This window comes from Cricetulus griseus, chromosome 2 (assembly GCF_003668045.3).
Source record: "Cricetulus griseus strain 17A/GY chromosome 2, alternate assembly CriGri-PICRH-1.0, whole genome shotgun sequence".
Classification (NCBI taxonomy): Eukaryota; Metazoa; Chordata; class Mammalia; order Rodentia; family Cricetidae; genus Cricetulus; species Cricetulus griseus.
Window position 1 is genome coordinate 203,440,854 of NC_048595.1, and position 15,870 is coordinate 203,456,723.

The following is a 15,870-nucleotide window of genomic DNA, read 5'->3' on the forward strand; positions in this document are numbered from 1 at the left end:
AATGCCTGAACCTTTCATTCCCACCTTTACTTATTATTAAAAAGGTGGGGAGTTAGGCAGGGCAGGTTAGAGAATAAGGATGTCGAGTTCTGAAGACTACTTCCTGCTGACCCGGGGGGCACTGACCATCTTTGGGGGACCTAAGAAACATAGGTTGTTGCCACCTCCTGGGGTATCTGGTTGTTTCATTGCAGTCCAGGCTGTATGGAACTCCCTATCTCCTCTTAGACCTGGCAAGATGTTAGCAGAGTAGAGGACAAAGTTAGGTTTAGAAATTTTTTTATCAGGTCCTGGTATTTGAGAGGATTGTAAGATGAGGGAGGGCTTCCCAAGGGGTCCCAAGATGAGGGAAGGGAGTCTAGGACCAGGAAAAGGTTGAATAATATTTATTTGGAGTGAATCTGACCTGTTTGGGTGGATCCAATTTGGCTCCCTGGAACTTACAAGAATCTTTTGAGTTTGTGAAAACATAAATTTTAGACACATAAGCAACATATTTATGTTAGAAGCGACTTGGTTGAAAGCATTAACATTTTTAAAACTGACAGATATTTTTAGGACAATGAAAACACCTTAATTTTGACCTTGTAGTTATGGTATAGTGGTATTTGTTGTTTAGTACCCTATCAGGGTTTTGGCTACAAGCATTAACATTTTTAAAACTGACAGATATTTTTAGGACAATGAAAAGTACCTTAATTTTGACTTTGCAGTTATTGAATAGTGGAATATGTTGTTTAGTACTCTGTTGGAATTGGATTAGTACCTTATCAGAACTTCATTGACTTTGAACAGTAGCATAATGAAAAGAGAAATCTGGAACATGTTTTATTCTTTTGAATGCCTCAACTCACTTTATTTGTCATCACTTAAGCCTTTTTATCCTCAGACCTTCATAATTTTAATTCATACACCTTACATTACCATCTTCATATAGATAAATCCTAAAATACCTGTTTCTGAAATCTGTTCTGTGACAGTTGGAGTTTTGCCTGTTGCTTTAAGCTGGCAAAGCTACCAGCCGTTAAAAGCATGTTCTTGAGAAGGATAAAATTTTACCTTAGAGAATGATTAGAGGATGATTAGAGAATGAGAAAGATTTGCTTGCTGGCCGCATAGACAGCCACCCACAAGGTCCTCCATGGTTGTTGAGGGCAGCGGCTTTAAGGACATCTGCCTCCTGCTGATAGCATGGGACCTGATAGCATAGGGAACTTTAGGAAAACTTGCCTGCCACTGGCCTAAACAACGTGGAGAAAGTTGATTCCACTATCCTCTTGTCCACGGTCTGAAGAGTCCTTTGCAGCAGTTGAGGTGAATGGCAGGGTTGCTCAGTGACTAGTGTTGTCATTTTTGTCAGTGGAGTTTCTTCAGTAGGCACCAGTCTTCTTGGAGGAAATGGGATGGGGTCAGCAGCTGGTCTGTCTCTCTGTTATAAAAGGCTTTTTAATAAAACATTTCAAATGCCATATCCTCTAGATCTCTGAGCATTTGAGGGCTGTCTGTCTGCTTAGTATATCTCAGCAGACAAAACTTGTCCCTAGCTACCTGCCTTAAGCTCACAGGTGGCTACAGATTAGTGCAGGATCTGTCTGGGAAGCTGGGTCCAAGCTGAGAGACTGTGGAGGGATGTGTTACTCAGAGCCCTCCAGCCTGACTGTAACCGGTTCTAATTTAGTAGGTTAGAATTACACCTCTAAAGGACAAAGAAGTAGAGAAAAGTCCCCTTTTGTAATAGAAGCTTTAACTTTGTAAACAGCTTACAGGGTGGACTGGGTGGTATAAATATTTTGTTAATTTGAAATAGTCCTTTATAACTTTAAATGTTTACCATCATTTAAAGTACATCACAGTTAAATTTAAGTTGCATATAGTTAGCTTATATATTTAAATATAAAGTTAAATTTAAATCACATGTACAGAGACAAGCAGATACATCAAACAGGACTGGATAAGAGAAAGGAGAACCAGAGTGTGATCTCTGATCCATACATTGTAGCAAACAGACAGGAGATTTAAAGAGACAGAGTAGACTTCAACTCCCAGTGACATAAAAGCAGACCTGCTGGAGATAGAACAGGGGGCCCTGGAAAGGCACAGTATTACATCAACAAGCCATGCACAACGGGGCCACTGAAAGAAGAAATTAGAGGCAATTAGAGAAGATTCCATGTGGCGCCTGTTATCCCTTAAGTTTGACCTTTTCACGGTGTCCCATATTTCCTGGATATTTTGTGTTATGGATTTGTTGGACTTAACATTTTCTTTGGTCAATGAATCTATTTCTCCTAGTGTGTCTTCAATGCCTAAGATTCTCTCTTCCATTTCTTGTATTCTGTTGGTTATGCTTGCATCTGTAGTTCTGATCGTTTACCCAGCTTTTCTATTTCCAGCATTCCCTCAGACTGTTTTTTTTTGTTTGTTTGTTTTTTCTCTATTTCAGTTTTCAAACCTTGCACTGTTTGAATTGTTTCTTGCAATTGTTGGTTTGTCTTTTCCTCCATTTCTTGAATTTTTTTTTGTTTTTCCTTCCATTTCTTTAAGGGATTTTTCTCATTACCTCTTTGAGGGTCTCTATCATCTTCATAAAGTTGTTTTTAGGGTCATTTTCTTCTGCTTCATCTGTGTTGGTATATTCGGGTCTTGTTTGTGTGGAGTCCCTAGACTCTGGTGGCATCATATTGATCTTTCTGTTGTTGATTGTATTCTTATATTGTTGTCTTCCCATCCCTTCTTCCAGTGGGTACCAGTGGGGTCTCTCCTTCGCCTGGTAGGTATGGGGCCAAGGTTCTCTTCGGGTGGGTGCAAGCAGGTCCAATACTCTGATGGTTCTCCTCTTCCCATGGGTGGAGGCAGGACTAGCACCTTGATGCCAGCAGACTCTGGATCGGCTGTTGGGCTAGCATAGTCTCCCTGCTGCGCAGGCCCCAGGCCTCAGGAGGCTCTGAGCAGGGCACCGGAAGGTGGGCTGGAAACAGGCCCATGCTCGCCTCCTCCCGTGGGTGGATGTGGGACTAGTGCCCTGCTTCAGGAGACTCTGGATGGGCTGGTTCTCTGGGATGGGTTCCCCATGTGCATTCCCCAGGCCTCAGTAGGCTCAGAGCAGGGCACCGGAAACAGCGCTGTATGTTCTTTATATGTCAATGTGTCTTGTTGCCAAGCTCAGAAAGAACTTCAACTAGTGGTCAAGACTCTCTGCCGCCTCCTAGCCCCTTCCCACAGGCTAAGAGCCTCTTCCAGACAACTTCTAACGGGATGACTTTTAAGCTGAGAAAACAGCTTGCAGAATAAGAGAAGGCCTAACAATCTGTTGACTAAAGCCAGTGGCTCACAGGCTGGCTACTGAGGAAGAGGTAGCACGGTTTCTAAATGAACCCGCCCACTTCCCTCACCCCTGAGCCTGGCCTCCTTATGTTCTTTATTTAAAAATTCTCTCTTATAAAATTAATAATCTTATAGTTATTTAGCTACAGGAATAATATTCAAGAAATGAAACATAAAAAACAAAACAATAGGAAACAGAATTCATGGTTTTTCCACAAAGAGCTAATGCACTGCTGGTATTTTCTCATTTGCAGGCCTAGTCCTTACTGCACATGTGCTCATTTAAGAGATCCTATCAGGGCTGAGATGTCAGCATTGAAGAGCTCTGTCTGCTCTTCCAGAACTCTTCACATACTTTGGAGTAACCATAACACACATCCCAAGGTCCTTCCCTGATTGATGAACAGGCTGAGGCTGGACTGATTCCCAGCATCCACACAGAGGCTTACAATCTTCCCTAACTCCAGTTCCAGGGGATCTAATACCTTCTTTTGGCCTCTGAGGGCATCAGGCATCAGAGGGCATCAGGCTTTAAACTGTGCACAAACATACATATGGACAAAACACCCATACACAGAGTTAAAAAAAATAAGGTGATACATACCCTACCCTTTGTCTTTTTTCTAGATAATTTAAAAACATATATGTAGGTATATAGGGAATGGCAGGATACAAAATTGCAACAAGTTGTCTGTCTGTTCTGGCCAGTGCACCAATCATACATACCTCTCCACAGAGGAAATGAATGTTTTCAGTTTTTCTTGGCAATGTCTTAATCAGAAGGCTAGAAGTGAGTTCAGAGGTCATTTACTCCAGATGTTTCTTTGCTAGCTGGCATGTTGGGCTGTTCCTTCCTGGAGTATTGCCTTTAAAGAATAGTAATGTAGAAAAACATGGAATTCAGCATGTTGAACATACTCTGGAGTAACACACATCCCAAGGCCCTTTACCTGATTGATGAACAGGCCGAGGCACCAAGAGATGATGGGACATCTTCAAGGTCATATAACCTCACTCAAAATAAAAACAGTGATGAGATAACCAAATAGGCTAATTTCTCTACTGTTTTCTCCATGTTTTTATGGAGGGACTAACACTCACAGGACTAAGCTATCATTATACTGATATGTTTTATTCAGGGAGAAAACCAGAACATACTAACTAGGTAAAACAATCAATACATTAAAAACCCACATTAGTACTTAGAAAAGGTATCCCATTCTAACTGAAGTCCAGTTTCATTAAGGAATAATTTGACAGAGTTCATGTTTTAGAATAAGAATCCATTTTTCAGTGCGCATTGCAAAAACTTTAATTTTCCTTTTAAAAACAAGGGAGGTTAGTGCCTAGGTCTGCAGATCCCAGGATCAAGATCTGACATTTTCTTTTCTCACGTTCGTCTACCATTGCAACCAATGCAGACTGTGTGTATCACAAAACCAGAAAGAAATGGGGCTAGCGAAATGGCTCAGTGGGCAAAGGCACTTGCAGTTAAGCCTGAAGAGCTGAGCTTGATTGGGAGGAGAGAACCAACTTTCAAAAGTTGTCTGCTGACTTCCACGTGTGCACAATACAACAAGCAAAAAATTTAAAATGTAATGAAAGAAAAAAACCAAATTTTGCATAGTAACGTGAGGTCCTTGTTCTTTTAAACCTTTGATAATTTTCCATGTCAGTGCATTACACGGCTATTTTAATCTTTTTTTTTTTTTTGTACACGGTTATATGTGTATACCATGGTCAACTTAGTAATTTTCTATTATTGGACATTTAGATTGTTCAAAACATTTTAATATTATAAATAACATAGTATTTCTTTTCCCATATATCTGGGACTATGCTTTGGTTTAAATTCGTAGATGCTGAATGTCTGGATCAGATTGCATGCATAATTAAAATATATTCATGTCAGGTTGCATTCCAGCAATGTACCCAGATTTCATACTTATTTGTATGTGTGCATTGTATATGTGTATGCATGTGTGTACATGTATGTGGAGGCTAGAGATTGATGTGGGATACCTTCATCTGCTTCCCACCTTGTCTTTTGAGATCATTTCTCACTGAACCTGGCATTCAGGCTAGACTGGCTGGCCAGTGAGTTTCAGGGATCTCCCCACTTCTTCCTCCTTTGTGATAAGGTAGGCTTTTACTTTTTATGTGGGTGCCATGGATCTGAACTCAAGTAATATGTTTGTGCAGCAGGCACTTTGCTGACTGAGCTAACGCCTCATCCCCTTTCTCCCTTTTATTCCACTTTGCCAGTCTTTGGAATATCTCAATTAAACAGGCAAAAGGTAAGAATTTGTTGTTTAGAAAATGGGAACAAACAAACAACACCAAATCCCAAGGATAAGACTTTTCAAATAGCCTGCATTTGAGTGGAGAAAGGAGGTTAGGCTGTTTCAAACATCTAAACCATTTATACTAAGTATACATCATCTCAGTGCATTCACCAATAAAGACTTTGCTTTAAAATTGCCCAAGAACTCTCAGTAACTCCAAAGAGCCTTTATTTGGAGAGCATATAGAAGAAGAAACAGCTTTCATGGCAGGGCAGACTTGGGAAATGAGTTTCCTTGTAATGTTGGCAACAGCCTTGAGGCATTTCTGAGATGCCATCTTGGACTTCAGTCCTTGGAAGGGAGAATAACTGGTTAATGACCTAGTCACGGTGAGTCAGAAGGCAGGGTAGCCTTAAAAAGTGAATGTGCCTGGGCACATTCTGTATTAGAGAGAAAATGAGTATGTTGTCCAAGTAGCCTAAGCCATAGTATTACAAAACCCAAGCAAGGATACTTCCTTTTCTTAAAAGCTATTCTTTCTGTTGGGTCCAACTTGACAGGGTCTTCAATAATTTTCCTTGACAGGCATTGACTTGATGGATAAGGTAGATTAACAAAGAGGCTACCAGTGAAGAATGATTCATCCCTAATAATTTGTAAGTAATTAGCAACAACTTTTAAGGGGGGAAGATAACCTCCAGTGGTTTAAAAAAATGTCCTTATGTCACTGGTAGAATTTGCTGGAAATGGAAATTCTCAAGGCTGGCTCTAGACCTGCTTAAGAACTCTGGGGTTCAGGTCCGGAATCTGTGGGTTACCAAGTCATCATGGTGATTCTGCCATCTTACCCACTCACATTTAAGTAATGAAATTATTTATCAATGTTTTAAATTTTTTTTCTTTTTTCAAATTATCATTAAGTTTCAGAAGTTTGGAAAATGTATAGTTATAAAAAGGTGAGAATTGCCAGGTAGTGGTGGTGCACAGCTTTAATCCCAGCACTTGAGGCAGAGGCAGGCGGATCTCTGAGTTCTAGGCCAGCCTGGTCTACAGAGTGAGTTCCAGGACAGCCTCCAAAGCTACACAGAAAAACCCTGTCTTGAAAAACAAACAAACAAATAAGGTGAGAGATGATTTGGGTCTTTTAAACACATCTCTCTAATGAGAATATAGTACTTTGAAAAGAATCTGGGGGCTGAAGAGGTGGCTCATCCATTAAGAGCATTTTCTGCTTTTGTAGAGGACCAGAGTTAGTTTCCAGTACCTACACTGGACTGCTCATAGCTGATGGTAACTCTCTAGCTCCAGGGGATTCAATACTCTCTTTTGGTGTCCACCCCCCCCCCCCCACACACACACATGGACACACGGACACACACACAGTTACAGACACACAGCACACACAGACACAGACACAGACACACACACACACACACACACACACACACACACACACACCACCTAATAAGTGATTCTGTGCCTGGCATTTTGAAGGGCATATTTCAGCCAGGGTAGAGGGTGTGTTTGTAAAGTGAAATATCTTCTTTCAGGATGAGGATTCTTGAACTGTTCCTAGATGGCCCACACATTTTTACAGAATTGCATTTACTCCAAATTTGTGTGTCACTTGACTCATCTGCATCAGGTTTATTGTGACGAAATAGGATCTTAACCTAAGGAAATGCTTTACTTAAAAATTTTCTAAAAAGAGGCAAAAGCTTTAAATAGGATGTACTTTACTGTTTGCACACTGAAAAATTATTTTTTTCTGAAAAATTCCATTGCATCTTAATTTTTCCAGTTTTAAGAACCTGCCAAGCTGTTATCCAATGTGATTGCGTCTTCTTTTGTGCACAATAACAGAGAGACTACAAAGCACTCCACACCTTCACTCAGATTCCCAAGGGCAGCTCTGTATTGTGCTTTTCCTTAGGTGTGAGTGGTGTCCTCTGGTGATTTTAGGTTGCATTCTCCAGTTATTAATGGAGTTGATTTCTTTCCATGGTTTATTTTCCACTTGCTTATCTTTTCATTTATCCAGTCATTCTATATTTAAAAAGAAATTCACACAGTGACTCATGTAAAGATATGTATTCTTGCCCTGGGCTAAATTGTGTTTCTTAAAATTTGTGTGTGTGTGTGTGTGTGTGTGTGTGTGTGTGTGGGTGTGGGTGTGGGTGTGTGTGAAGTACTGACTCAATGACTATTTAGAGATGGGGTCTACAGGAAACAATTAAGGTTAAGTGGGATTGTAAGAGTGATGATCTGACACTGAAGGATTTGTGTCCTTATAATAAATCTCAAAGTACTTGCTTCCATGAAAACACACACACACACACACACACACACACACACACACACACAGAGCGCACAGCAAGATGGAGGCAGCCTTCAAGTCAAGAAGGGGTCATATTAGAAATGGACCTTGCTGGCATAACAAATTTGGACTTACAGAAAAAAAAATCTATTGTGTAAGCTACTTAATCTATGGTGTTCTATTATGGCCTTCAGAGCTGACAAGACAAAGGTGATCAGCTTAGTTACTTTATTTTATAATGTTCAAAACATGAAACACCCAAATGAATGGAAAAATAAAAAAACATACATAATACACACACACACACACACACACACACGTGTGTGTGTGTGTGTGTGTGTGTGTGTGTGTGTGTGTGTGTGTGTATGCATAATGGAATGCAACCGAGCAATAAAATTTAGTGAACTATATTTATACAACATGCATAAATCTCAGAATAATTGTATTGAGTGAAGCAGACCAGACCAAAAAAGGAGTTGACACTGTGTGAATCCACTATATAAGCTTGAGAAAGTGTAGATAATCTATAGTGACAGAAAGCAGATCTGTGGGTGCCTGGTAGGGGAGGTGTGGGAGGGAATACAAGCATGCTGGAGTAAATCAGAGATGATTTCATTTATCAGCTTGATTATGGTGATGGTTGCATGGGTGCATATATGTCAAAATGTAAGTTGTATACTTTAAATATATGTGGCTGTGGTGTATCAGTTATACTCAGTAATGTGACTAAAAATTTGCAGAATTTTCTTATCCTAATGAGGATAAGAAAATATACATAAGATAAAAATAAATAATTAAAAACTCAGATTTTAAATTTTCTTATCTCCAATCTCCGATAAAGAGATGGAAAAGACAATGTTTCAATAAGGACTGTTGTATGTATGGAATGTCATGATTTTGCTACGGAATTACTGCCCCACCACCAACTCGGCCTTTCCATCAGTGCCAACGGACAAAAACCCCAAATCAAAGGACCATAGAACAGGTAACTCATGACTTTTATTACTACTATTTTTTAAGTTTTACAGGCTTAGATGATTTTGCTGCATATTGTGGTAAAGAAAGAAAAACATTGAGATCTCTTACATTTGGCGTTTAATGGCAGGAAAGCTGTATTGCAGAAAACCCTCCATAGTGAGATGCTTAAAACGAAGAGGTTTAAGTTGGATAAACCTTTTGCAGTAGAACCCAAAGTTGTATACAGGATTTGACTAGAATCTCAAAGCCTGTTTCAGTTTCCAGAAACGTTGGAAGATAACGTATATCTCAAAGTTGGGCAGAGAAAAGTGAGGTTTTATACAGAAGTCCTTCATGGAAATCACTGTTGTCAACTGTGCCCAACTGTTGCAAAACTGTTTTTACTGCGTTGCTGCAGACACAAAGTTTTTTACTTAAGTAGGTTTTTGTTGTTGTTGTTTTGTTTTTTTTGTTTCGACTATTCAGGCTAACAAGTGGTAGAAGAGGGAATTTCTACCCGATGCCAAGTTCTTTCTCTTTCTAGTTGTCAATACCAGAGTTCTGCTTCTGCAAGGCACCTCCCGCAGTGCATGCTTCCCTTAGCCTCCTGTGACTGCTATTGGCATTAATTCGCTGCTGCTTCCCAGCTAGACAGCTCAGATTGCACCTGCTCCCAGGGCCAGCGGGGGTCCCGTGTCTTCCACAGTCAGCCGGTGTTGCCTGTGCACGGACACCGGGACCCACCAGGGGTCACTGCAGCCTCAGAGCTATTGTGCCCACCAGTGCCTGGCCGCGGCCCGCCGCGCGGAGGGCGTGGGACTGGGACGGCAGAAGGCAGGGGTCGGAGCAGAACTGCGCCCTGGCGGCCTAGAGCCAACCTCCAGGTCTCCCAGGGAAACGAACGCAGTGACCTGGCGACGGCCGCGCGGCTCCGGCGCAGCGCACGCGTTCTCGCTGGGACCTGGCGGCACCGCGCCAGACTGACCACCTCCGCCCCGCCCTCCGCACCCAGCGCAGACCCCGCCCAGAAGGGGCGCTCGGGTCGTCGTCCGGCGGATCCTGCTTCAGCTTGGTGGCTTTTTTGCGGTCGCCCTGAGTCCGGGGCCCTCTGCACCTGGGTCGCTCCCGCCCAGGGCCCCGCCCCGCGCGCCGCCAAGAACTTTCCCTGGAGCCTCGGCGGCCTGGGTGCCGGGGTACTGTCGCGCCGGCCGCTCGCTCGCCCGCCCGCAGGTCCTCCGACGCCCGGCTTTTCAAGACGTTCGTCAGGAGCGGCGTTCGGTCCCCGAGGCAGGGCGTTCGGGAGAGGAGAGCTTGAACTTGGCCATCTCCGCGGGATGAGTTCGGGGACCCTCAAACGGAAGCCGCGGCCCGCGACAAGCTGACCTCCCCTCGGCTGGTTTCGGTGAGGAGCCCTGACCGGTCCTCCGCGCTCCGGGGCTGGCTGTGAGAGTGGCGGGGGGAGTGGCGACCTTCGCCTCTGGCGCTGCGTCCCGGGCTGGGGGGTCGTGGCCACCCCCGACACAAAAGAGAAGCTGAGCGCTTTCTGCTCTTGTCTACCTTGTCGGGGCTGGGTGGGTGTGGGGCGGCGTCGGCGCTGGCAGTGTGCGCCCGGTGGGGACTCTGGAGCTGCGGCAGGGGAATCGCTGCGCAGTACTGAGGGGCGTCCAAGCCCAGGGAGGGTCTGGAGCGCCCGGCTCGCCCTTTTCGTGTCTCTGACCGGCCGCCCCTAACTAGGCGACTCCTGTCTCCAGGTCGCCGCCCCAGTCTTCAGAAGAGGAGCCACAGCCGCAGGATGCGCGGGGACACGCCGCTCCCGACGCCCAGTTCGGTGGGTGCTTCCCGGGAGGCTCCGGGTTCCTGACGCTCCTGGGGCGCGCTCGCCCTCCCGCCTCCGCTCTCCGAGCTTTTCGGGGTGACCTCGGCTCGACCGCAGGACCCTAACGCTCCCCCCCCCAGGGCCCCACCCAGACCCGCGTCTCTCGTCCTCTCCACGGCGCGCACAATAAATTAATGCTTCGCGCTTGAGGGAGGAGGCGGCGGGCACCGCGGTCGCTGCTCTCGCCTGGCTGGAGACGCTTTCAGCCGACATGGGCTGTTTCTGCGCGGTTCAGGAAGAATTTTACTGCGAAGTTTTGCTCCTGGACGAGTCCAAGCTCACCCTCACCACCCAGCAGCAGGGCATCAAGGTAGGCACGGCCGGGGCACAGTGCGGGGGCTGCGACGTGGGGGTCCGCGGCTTTGTCTCAAGACTGTCACTGGTCTATCCCGGCCGCCGGTGGAAAGGCGGGGCAGCAGCCCGCGGCCTCAGACAGAGAAGGGGGTCTGTGGGGATGCGCTAACTTGGAGTTGCCTAGAAAAGTAACTGCTGTCTTGAAGGGTCTTCGACGCCCCAACTTCCAGCAGCAATTCGAGGTCCGGCGAGGGAGACAGAGTCTGCCCACTCCCTGGCTCCCCCAGAAGCTCTTAGGCCCCTTTCAGCTCCCAGACAGGCGCAGAATTGAACGGACAGGCTGCACCCCACTCGGGTGCTGGAGGCGTGCTTCTCTGCTTTATGGAAGCCCCCCTACCCCCCACCCCGGTAGTATTCTTGGGGGAAGTAAACTAATGCATTCACTCGCTGAAACATTTGTCAGGTGGTTGTGATTGTGTTCCCCGGATTTGTAGCTGGGGAATGCTACATTTGCCCCCGAAAACAATTTTCTTTCATCTTAGTGAGCTGGTTTTATTTCCACATTTAAGTAAACGTCTCACAAAGCAAATCCATGATCGGTTTGCTCCTGTTTGTAGTCATCAAAAATGTATTGCTGCTTCTCACCTAGAAAGCCTACGAGCTTGCACCCAACCCACTTCCTTAATTTTAATGAGTGCATTTTTTTTTTTTTAATACTTGACAACCTGAGGATGCGCCTGCGCGTTTGTTTCGCTTTTCCAACAGTTTAACTACCAAGGAGCCAGGAATACCGTGTGTTTTGTTTGCCTTTCTCCTTCTCCATCAGTATTAAACCACCGAGTCATTTTAGTTAAGGCAGCTGTGGAGTCTGCAGGTCGTGTGTGTCTGCCCCCCCGCCCCCCCCCCGCCATCCCCTGCGCGTCCGGGAGCTGGGTGTCTGGTGATAGAGTTCATGATGCCTCCTCTTTCCCTTTCCTAGTCCTGTCGTTTCACAAGTTACCCGCCTGAGGTAGGTTCTGGGCATTTCCTTGGGCGAGTCTGTTTTGATTACCTTCATGCCCACCAGAAAAACTGTTCCTGGCTAGAAGCCTCTTCGTGGATGCCGCCAGTTTGGTCATACAGAATTAGAATTTCATGGGTGTAACCCTCTTGCAGAACAAAGGCCAAAGTGACCAATTAAAGCTAAAACACTTTAGGTCTTGCTTTGGAAAATCGTTTTAAGTAGTGTTCCTCAGCAATTATAATAAGCAAAATTGAATCAAATTCTCATCTTTTGGTCTTTCCCAAGAGCAATAAAACAGTATTTGGAAGGACAGTGTTGGCTTTATATTTTTAACTTTTCTCTATGGACATAGACACAACACCCTCAGAGCCTATGGAAGCAGGGGGAAACAAAACCTTATTGCACAATATGATAGAACATTTTGTTGTGAACAAAATAGGCCAAAATAAAAACAACAAAAACAAGAAAAAAGGGACAGTTCTGGGTAATGCAGACAGATTCCCTGGTGTGGGAACAATCAGAGAACAATAAGTTATCATCTGATCCTAAGCCAGCAAAGAGCTTTTTCTGAAGTGCAAAGGATACACGCATCTGGGAACTAGAGTCATCTGCAGCAAGAGCTCCCCGTTTAATCATGAAAGCCATGCCCCCATCAGCTGTGGCTTGTGTAGATTATTCTGTCAGGAGAGCAGCCAAGACTTGGGATCAAATAGAGTAGTAAGTTTGTTAAAGAAATGTGAGTCCAAAGTCCTGATCCATACTTACTTTTAGCAAATCCATAGTATTTACCTTGTTTTTCAAATGGGTTAAAAGTTGGTGAGTGAGTCGTAGGCAACAACAACTCGAGGGTAGTGTTATTTTGGCTGAATGCCTTGTAACTAACTAAACAGTATTTAAAGCAGGCTTTGGTTGGAAGTAATCGTTCTTACCACAAGCGTGGCCTCTTTTGGTGTCACAAAAGCATGCCATGCTGATTTTGATGTCCGTGTGTGTAACACAGATGTTGTCTGTGGGGTTAACCACATTATCTACAACTTCTATATCTCCTTAAACATGTGTGCATTAGGGCCTATCTACCTGTGGCATGTGCTAAATTAAGCGTTTGTATGTTTACCAGTGGTATGAGGTTTGCAAAAGCATCTTCTGTGTAAATGGTACTCAGACATTGATTAAACACATGTGCTATGCTATACATAATTGATTTTTTTTTTTTTTTTTTTTTTTTTTTTTTTTTTGGTTTTTCGAGACAGGGTTTCTCTGTGTAGCTTTGGAGCCTATCCTGGCATTTGATCTGGAGACCAAGCTGGCCTCGAACTCACAGAGATCCGCCTGCCTCTGCCTCCTGAGTGCTGGGATTAAAGGCGTGCGCCACTAACGCCCGGCCCCATAATTGACTTTTTAAAACATCCTATTACCCTTCCCATGTTATGATATACATGTGTCAATTACTCCATATGCATATTTGAATGTTGTTTATTTTATGTGTTGATGTTTTCCCTGCATACATGTCTTAAGAGGCTGTCTGATCCTTTGGAATAGGAATTATAGATGGTTGTAAGCTTCCATGTGGGTGCTGGGAATTGAACCTGGTCCTCTGGAAGAGCAGCCAGTGCTCTTAACTGCTGAGCCATCTCTCCAGCCCCAGTTACTGTATATTAATTAGATAAAATTAGCTCCCACTTTAGTTCACAGGTGAACAATTACTTCATACTCAGTAATCAATAGCTACGATATAGTGTTCTTCACTGGGGTAGTTTACTTGGTGACTTTGGCTATCCCTAATCAAAGTTTCTGAAAAGTCCAAGTGTTCCTAAGGGAGAAGAGGCTTGCCTGCCTCTACTGGAAAGCAAAGACAAAATGCCCAGTCCTCAGATCTTAGAAACACAGAGATCAGATGAAAAGGACTCAAGGGTTTTGTGGGTAGCCAGGAAGAGAAAAAGCTTAGATCAGAATTCTTCCATCAGCATGCCTGAGATTTAAAGCTTGGAAAACTGACAAAAATTTAACTCTAGTTGAAGTCATTATACCAAGAAATGCATCTCTACTAAGTACTGGAAGGAAAATAAGAAAAAAAGGTGAAAAGTAATGGAGAAACCAAAAACCTGGTCACTGATAGTGGGCAACAACTGATTCCCAACTTTATTTTACACCTCTTATGTTACTGAAAACACTTCTTTTGTTGTTGTTTGTTTTGTTTTGTTTTGTTTGTTTGTTTGTTGAGACAGGGTTTCTCTGTGTAGCTTTGTAGACCAGGCTGGCCTTGAACTCACAGAGATCTGCCTGTGTCTGCCTCCCTAGTGCTGGGATGAAAGGTGTGTACTACCACTGCCCCGCCTGAAAACACATTTTTACAAATACTTTGAGCACATACTCAGTAATTCCAGGATTTTAGGGCCATGTATTGCTTGAAAATCTTGAGTTTTAACTTTATGTACTTGATGTAATTAGTTTTTCTTTTTGTATTTTTATATTAACAAAATTATTCTCAGAAATTAAATGAAAATAAACACAAAGTTAAGCAACATCAATGAACTAATTTTCCTCTGAAATTAAAACAAAAAATATGGAATAAAATTTTCAAAGTACTTTTTTGTTTTGGTTTTTTTTAAGACAAAGTTTCTTTGTGTGGCCCAGGCTGTCCTGGAATTCATTCTGGAGACCAGGCTGGTTTGGAACTCCGAGAGATCCACCTGCCTCTGCCTCCAGAGTGCTGGGATTAAAGGCGTGTGCCACCAACGCCCGGCCAGAAAATATTTTTTTAAAAGACTTTATTTATTTATTATGTATACAACATTCTGCTTCCATGTATATCTGCACACCAGAGGAGGGCACCAGATCTTATAACGGATGGTTGTGAGCCACCATGTGGTTGCTGGGAATTGAACTCAGGACCTCTGGAAGGGCAGTCGGTGCTCTTAACTGCTGAGCATTACGTTAGAAGACTGGCTGTAGCTATCAAATGTAGCCATGGGAGAGAAGCTTGGTAAAACGTTATTTTGTGTGCACCAGTTGAAAGTAATCCTTGGATCTATTTATGTACTGAATTATGAACTGAAAAGTTAGTCATGAAGTAAATTTTCATAATGTAGATTGATTTTTCAGTGAAAAAAATTTGTGTTCTGGTAGAAAGCATTTCAGTGCAAGGATGATAGCTATACACTTTACATGTTCAGGAAACTACTATTTAACTAGAAAATGGTTTTCTGTTTAAAAAGGAATTAGAAAAATAAAAGACACTGTGTTTTTTGTATCTATTCTAGTGTTGCTTAGACATTTGTATTCTTCCTTTAGAGGTAACCTCACTTGACAGGCAGGAAGTCTTTATCATCCAGTCTTTTGCTTAAGCCTGATCTGAGGCTTAAAGACCCCAGTTTATATAAGCTAAGAGCTATTGGTTGTGTGTTCAGCTAGAACAATAGCGTTTGGCTGTTCTCTGCTGTTATCTCTTCAGCTTATTCAAGTTAGACTTTCTCCTATGGCTGGCCTCAGTTTGGGGGTAATGTTTGTTCTGGGGAACTTTTGTTAGAGCCTTTGTGGGTCTCTGTGCAGAGAGAGGTGGAGCATTTTCTTTTCAAAAGCAAAACTTGAATTAGGTTCAAACTATTATTCTGGATTGTTCTTTGAGGAACAAACAATTTGAAAGAAGTGCTGAGGGTTGATTGCAAATTTGGTCCTTAGAATTGCTATGCAAATATGAAAAAGATTAGTATTTTCATTTCAGCAAGGTTTACTCCTGTGAGTGAATAATAAGGCACTTCTTTTTCTCAGATGTGATAACTAAATTAATGAAACTAACTTGGCAGTAAGATAGGAA

The 15,870-nt window shown here is 43.4% G+C and overlaps 1 protein-coding gene across 2 annotated transcripts in view; it reads left to right on the top strand.

Annotated features, from left to right (window-relative positions):
- The first annotated feature begins 9,772 nt into the window (after positions 1-9,772).
- Positions 9,773-15,870, top strand: part of Epb41l4a (erythrocyte membrane protein band 4.1 like 4A) — a 203,473-nt gene continuing 197,375 nt past the window's right edge. Inside the window, exons 1-3 of one of the 2 annotated variants that reach the window (XM_035440209.1) lie at positions 9,773-10,285; positions 10,635-10,711; positions 10,840-11,069. In XM_035440209.1, the coding sequence (XP_035296100.1) occupies positions 10,971-11,069 (99 nt within the window). In that variant the 5' untranslated portion in view covers positions 9,773-10,285; positions 10,635-10,711; positions 10,840-10,970. Of the gene's footprint in view, positions 10,286-10,634; positions 11,070-15,870 lie in introns of both variants that reach the window. The other variant, XM_027400694.2, reaches the window with a different exon arrangement.